Source organism: Limulus polyphemus, unplaced genomic scaffold, assembly GCF_000517525.1.
Source record: "Limulus polyphemus unplaced genomic scaffold, Limulus_polyphemus-2.1.2 Scaffold1938, whole genome shotgun sequence".
Lineage (NCBI taxonomy): Eukaryota > Metazoa > Arthropoda > Merostomata > Xiphosura > Limulidae > Limulus > Limulus polyphemus.
Genome location: NW_013667548.1, coordinates 115296 through 122442, shown reverse-complemented (window position 1 = coordinate 122442; position 7147 = coordinate 115296). Strand labels below are relative to the sequence as shown.

Here is a 7147-nt window from a genome sequence, read left to right as displayed (position 1 = left end):
ACAACCCCCTCTGGGGTGGTGCTGATATTGATTGGAGAGGTCGTTCCATAAAGTGTATGCTCTCGGATCACGACCTTTCTCTCCCCAATACTGGAACATATACTTATTTTCATGAACCAAGCCAGTCTTTTACTGCCATTGATCTCTCGATTTACTCTCCTTCACTTTTCACTCTCTTTTCTTGGATGGTCGACAGTGACCCATGGGGCAGTGATAATTTTCCTATCATTATGAGGAAGGTTGGCCATGGTCAATGCCACCCGACTCGAATGCCACAGTGGAAGCTGGACCAGGCTGACTGGCCATCTTTCACCTCTCTCTCTGAACTTGATCCTGCCTTCATCTGTCTGCCATCAACAGACGACTGTGTGGTTGTAGTGACTGACTGTATTGTCCAGGTGGCTGCTCATTTTATTCATAAGACCTCGACACGTTTTCCACGGTATCCTCGTTCATGGCGAAGTTCAGCCTGCCAGGAGGCATGGAAGGCTCAAAAATGGGCCTGGGATACTTTCTGACGGTATCCCTCTCTTTTTGACTGCATTGTTTATCAGAGGGCCCATGCTCGGCAGGTTCGACGTCAAAGCCAAAAAAGAGTCTTGGATTAAGTTCCACTACTAGCATCTCTTCTACCACCAGTTCCAAAACTGTATGGGACAAGATTCGGAAAGTCACTGGGAAGTATGCTGCCCATCCCCTTTCCATCTTGCTCTCCAATGGCCAGGAAGTTGCTGATGTCCAGAGCATTGTTGATGCTCTCGGCCACAGCTTTTCTCGTGCTTCTAGCACTTCTGTTTCTTCCCCTGCCCTCTTGGCCATCAAGTCTCGGGCAGAGCGATCACCTCTTTTCTTTCGGGCCGATCACCTCTCTGACTATAATCGCCCTTTACTCAGATGGAACTCAAACTTGCTCTTCATTGGTCTGGTAGTACATTGGTCGGACCTGATGATATTCATTATGAGATGCTGTGCCATCTCTCACCTGACTCTCTTGCTATTCTTCTGATTATTTTAACTGGATCTGGCAGGAACATGTATTTCCTGATGTTTGGCTCCAGGCTATTGTCCCCCCTTTCTCTAAACCTGAGAAGGATCTCAAGATTCCTTCTAATTATCGTCCCATCACTTTGACTAGTTGTCTTTGTAAGGTTTTAAAGAGGATGGTTAATGCTCATTTTGGTTGGTTCCTCAAATTGAACATGCTTACTCGCCTACCCAGTGTGGGTTCTGTCGACAGTGCTCCACCGTGGACCATCTGATTCGACTTGAAACGTCGATCAGGGAAGTCTTCTTCAAGAGGGAACACCTTGTTTCTGTGTTCTTTGATCTCGAGAAGGCTTATGACACTACGTGGAGGTATGGCATTTTGCAGGACCTCCACTCCTATGGATTACGTGGCCATTTACCCATTTTTACTGAACTGGCGATTCCAAGTCCAAGTGGTTTCAACTCTTTCCCGTTCCTTTCCACAGGAACTTGGAGTCCCTCAGGGCTGTGTCTTGATTGTCAAACTTTTTAGTGTTAAGATTAATGCTGTCACTACTAATCTTCCTCCGACTGTTGCAAATGGGCTCTATGTTGATGAATTCCACTTCTCGTATCAGTCGTCGAACATGAGGTTTATTGAGCAGCAGCTTTAGACTGCCCTCAATTGGTCGTTGACGTGGAACACTGCAAACAGTTTTACATTTTCTTTTCCAAAACCGTTTGCACGCATTTTTGCTGCAAATGGGGTCTCCACTCCGATCCCGAGCTCTGTCTCGGCGATATAGTTATTCGTGTGGTTCCTGAGACAAAGTTCTTGGGGCTTATCTTTGACCATAAACTTAGCTTCATTCCACAAATCAAGCAGCTACGTGTCAAGTGTGCAAAGGCTCTGAACATTCTCCATATCCTCTCTTCCAGCTCTTGTGGAGCAGATCGATGTTCTATGCTCAGGATCTATCGTGCCCTGATTCGATCCAAACTGGACTATGAGTATTTGGTCAATGGTTCTGCCAGGACCTCGTCCTTGAAAATGCTAGACCCCATTTATCATCAGGGGCTTTGGCTCTGAACTGGGGCTTTTCACACTTCTCCAGTTCAGAGTTTGTACACTGAGTTCCATGAATCTCCTCTTCACCTCCGTCGTTTGCAACTTTCTTTACAATATGCTACCAAGCTTCAATCCTTACCACGTTATCTCACCTGGGATTGTGTCTTTCTTCCTCGGTGGACCATGCTCTTTCAGAACAGATGGTCTGTAATTCCTCCCTTTGGCCTTCATTTCCGGGCACAACTGGCTCTCTTGGGTCTGGCATTAGATGACATTGCTGTCACCAATGATCAGCCCATTCCACTATAGCTTATTACCATTCCTTCCTGTGACCTTTCCCTGAGTCATCTGAGGAAAGCAGATACTCCCAATTGGAAGTACCATTTTCTTTTTGCTGAACATCTTTCGAGCGATTCTTCTCTTCCTATTTACATGGATGGTTCGAAATCGGATGACTCTGTAGGCTCTGCTATGGTTTGCTGTGGCTCAGTAGTTGCTCTCAGGATCCCCTCTACAGTTTCTGTGTTCACGGCCAAGTTGTATGCTATTTCTCTTGCCTTGGATCATGTAGAAGCTATGCAGTACAGTGATTGTACTATTTACACTAATTCTCTACTGGCCCTGGAATCGCTTAACGTTAGTTCCTGTTCTCATCGATATTCAACAACGACTGGCCCATTTCTCTCTATCTTGTGTTTCCATCAAGCTTTTCTGGATACCTAGTCACGTCGGTATTCACAGGAACGAGCTCGCTAAGTCCGTCTGCTCTGGTGCAGTCACGGCCGTGCCTGTACCGTACATGGACTATGGTACTGTTGGCAGTCGACTTGGAGTAAGCAACGTCATAATAAGCTTTTTCAGATCAAACCTTCTATTGATCTTTGGCCATCTTGCTTTCATAAGGATCAGACGAAGAAGTTGTCCTGGCAAGGCTACGTATTGGTCACACTGTTTTAACTCATCGTTTTCTTTTATCAGGTATTGACACACTGATGTGTAGCCATTGTGACACTCAAGTCACAATAGCCCACATTTTACTGTCGTGCTGTCGTTACGACCGTAAGTAGCGACACCATTTTCGACACGTGTTTTGTAAGAGTTTACCCCTGATGTTGGACAGTGTCATTGGCGATGGTGGCACTGTCCGACTTGATTGTATTTTTAATTTTTTACGCACTTTTGGCCTTTTTAATTGTATATAAACATTTATCCAAATTGTGGACATATTTTGGTTTTAACTCGCTATACTTTTACATTTTACTCTAATTTACTTTAACTGTTTTACCGGTTGTTTAGCGCAGATAGCCTCGTTGCTTTGTGCTATAAAATACCAAACAAAAACCATTATTACTCAACCCCGTTTGGCTAGTATGAACACTAGAGTATTCCTCTAATGTTTCCTCAGGCAACAAATCATCATCGACTAGTATTTCGATAATACTCTGTTTTAGTTTGTTTGTTTTGAATTTCGCGCAAAGCTACACGAGGGCTATCTGCGCTAGCCGTTTCTAATTTAGCAGTTTAAGACTAGAGGGAAGGCAGCTAGTCATCAGATTGCGAGTCGAGCGCCCTAACCACTTGGCTGAGTTATTCAGTTGGTCTTCCCAGTGTTAATTGTGGCATCCAAACAACAATAGAATATCCTACTATACGGCTTGTCACCACTATAGGACAAACTGAGTTAACTTTAACGTCTTTTCTAGGATCAGGAAAATCAATGAGTGGGAAGTGTCTTCCTGTATGGCAACAAAACTGTCTTCATTTCAGTGGTGCAGGCATGGGCAATAACGTGTTAATAAATGATACTCCCGCAGCACTTTTATCCAATATGTCATCGTCCCTTTGGGGTTTTTAAAGTTTCAACAATGCAGAGTACACCAAATCAGTGAATTGTTTACCATACAAATAATGCCAATATTGTTTTACAAGATCACAACTGCAAGCATTTCTTTCTTTATCGTACATTAGCTGCATTCAAGTGCTGTGAGTGTAAGTCTAGTCTATGAAATTACATTATTCAACTCCACCATACCAGTGATATAACACTGCTCCAATTCCACTATCACTGGTGTTATTGTTTCACATGAACTCAGTCTTTTTTGTAGATATGCAAAAACCAGGAACTAAAGCACACTTCATGGATGCCAACAACAGGGACTGAAATGCTTACCTGTATTCCTTACTACATCTAAAGTGCCTCTCTACTTTAGGGAGAGCTGGTAATTATAAAGCAGTCTTGGCGAAGTTGGCCACTAACCTTTAGTAATGCAGTGAAAAACTTCCTTCACTGTACCCTTCAATGTCAGTGGAAGGGTCTGCTTTGCCTTGCTCATGGCCAGAACATCTCCCCTATAATTTTCTGGTCATCGGTTGGCATATATGTCCTTGATGTTGTGAGCATAGCATTGTAGACACTCACAGGGACTGTGACTGCCATCCATTTGTTTGATCCCTGGTCTAAAGTCGCAAAACAATGAGCTGCTATTGGTATCTCATCCTTTGGCTCTGCAAAAATCCAGTCTTCTCCATGATCCAGTGTACCAACATACCTTTAGACTCAAAGAAGTTCATCACTTCTCCATGGTTCATCTCCTTTTTTGGTGCCCACAGTCCCTCCTGGATGTTCTTGGGTAGCTTTGACCAGAGATTGGATTGAGGTACCCTGATTGATAAAGGTCTGGAATCCTGTAAAGACTACTCCACCTGGTCTCTGTCTTATCCGACATCACATCACTATAAAGATCCTCAGTCATGCAAGCTTCCTTTGGACTGAGGTCAGTCCTCAAGAGAAGAACATGGCCAGCCGTTCTGGGTACACCTGAGTTGTTGGATGTAACGAGACAGAAGTCATGGCCTTTAACAGTATTAACAAAATTCCGAAGTCTAGAAGAGGACTTTCTCTTAGACCCGAAATTCTCTCAGACATCCATCTCACGTCAATGACCAACTCTTCCTCTGGATTGTATGTAGTTCTATTTGTGGAAAATATCATTTCCTTACTTATATCACAAGGAAAATAAAACTTACATTGAGGAAGAAGAAGAAAAGACTTGGTAAGTTGATGATGAAATATAATTAAAATGAGTCGGACTGGTTTTCAAATTACTGAGTTCGCTTGCTTCGCTGGACGAATGCCCTGCTTCACTTAGCCTAGCTCATTACAGCCTTTTTTAAACTAACGTTACATCAATCACTTTTGGTTCTAGTTTAATGTGATTGGTGACGATACATTTTACCCACCATATCCTTGGTGCGGAATAAAGACAACACGATTCCTGCAGGATATCTGACGTCGCATCTAGATCATTATTTTCTCAATGGTCAATTTTAATGGGAACAGTGAACCTTTACACTTCTTCTGTTCCTAGTCTCCTGTATCTCGACTTTTGTATAATATTACATGATACATTTTTTTTTTTTGTTCTACCAGAGGCTACTGAAAGCTTAGCTGCACTATAAGCATTCTGTCTACATGGCGTCCCTTATGTACCTTATTTACAGTTTACTTGTTAATTTCTAAATAGTACTTTTGGTTAAGTCATTTATAAACTCATTAAAACACTATTAACCCATCAGTGACGACTGAAAGCTTAGCCCAATTATAAACATTCTGTTCACGCTGCGTCTCTTATCTGCCTTATGTTTATTTGTTAATTTTCTAAATCGTATTTTTGGTTAACTACTTTATAATTTCGTTACAAAAAGCAAAGCGAAAAACAAATATGTTTGTTTATTTGTAATTAAGCACAAAGCTACACAATGGGCTACCTGCGCTCTGCCACCCACGGGTATCGAAACCCGGATTCTAGCGTTGTAAGTCCGCGGACATACCGCTGTGCCACTGGGTGGCCAAAAGACAAGTATCCATTAATAATGGTTGGAGACGGCTTGAATGGGTAATGAAGAAAAACTTTAATATAAGTTTAACATAACAGCAAATGTACAACGTTTCGACAAGGTCTTGTCATCATCAGGTATCCATTACTATAAAACGCTTGATGAAATAAATTTCTTCTTTATCATTATTCACGGATTTATATATTTCTAAATTTATTTCATTTATTCAAAACGTGAAAAATGTATCTACTGGCAAAATATACTCATTTAATAACTCTGATCGATATTTTAGAGTTTATTGTATTTTTTTGATTTTTAGCTCCTTTCATTCGTGAGCTTAATATCTTCAAAACCATCATATTTATGGGGGATGTGAAAATAATAATATTAGAATCACGTAACGACAGAGGCATTCGTGATTTGATTAGATCCTACGCCTAGTGTCCAATGCTCGCAGTTTCGGCATACAATATTTTTTAAAGCGCGCTGAAAGTGTTGTCTTTGTTTGGTGGACATATATATATATTATACTTTCAAATTGACAATGGACGCTGAAGGTGGTTATGGTGGAAATGGCACATCTAGCCCAGATAATACATTTGACCAGAGGTAACTAATTCTTTTACTGTTATTGTAAATTGTTACGTAATCATTCTTTTTATTATTATATTTGTATTACTCTCTTTATAATTGCATTGATCGGACGTTAGGCCTAAGAAATTTTCATGCAGTTACTACTGAGTTAGCATAACTAATACTACGTCACGTTGTAAAAATAAAATGTAAGCGTAGCTGTAACTTGTAAAGTTAGGGTATAGCAAAACGCTACATTGTACTTTCAGTTTTACTTAAGCCTAAAGTAAAAGGCTGATGTTACTAATATCAATAGTACTTTTAAGTTTTAAAAGCACTAACTTATGTGGTAATAACTAAATTAGTATGTATTGTTTGAGTTTAACTAATTTAGCAATACTGAATTACCGACAAGCGTTAAAACTTGTTTCTTATAAAAATTCGGCGAAAAAAAAACTGAAATATTTACTTTAAATTAGAGATCTGAAACTGTGGCAGACTCAAGTTCAGTAATTATACATGGACTGGGTTATGTGGGTACTTTACCGGCTAATGGATGGAACAGCTTAGATTACTATTTTAAATACTAATTAGTAGGTCCTTTTTGCTTCTTAAGTTATTTAAGCTATATAACGTTTGTTCTACTAAATAGTGTCAGGAGTCATCAGAAAACAAATGAGCCATTGCTCCAACAGCACTTAT

The 7147-nt window shown here is 40.7% G+C and overlaps 1 protein-coding gene across 4 annotated transcripts in view; it reads left to right on the top strand.

Annotated features, from left to right (window-relative positions):
• Nucleotides 1-6327: 6327 nt before the first annotated feature.
• The window catches only part of LOC106465422 (myelin expression factor 2-like), an 87375-nt gene continuing 86555 nt past the window's right edge, over nucleotides 6328-7147 (top strand). For all 4 annotated transcript variants that reach the window (XR_002611970.1, XR_002611968.1, XR_002611969.1 and 1 more), the window contains exon 1: nucleotides 6328-6481. Coding sequence is in view for 1 of the 4 variants with exons in the window: in XM_013925647.2 (XP_013781101.1) it covers nucleotides 6417-6481 (65 nt within the window). In the remaining 3 variants the exon portion in view is untranslated. The remainder of the gene's footprint in view (nucleotides 6482-7147) is intronic.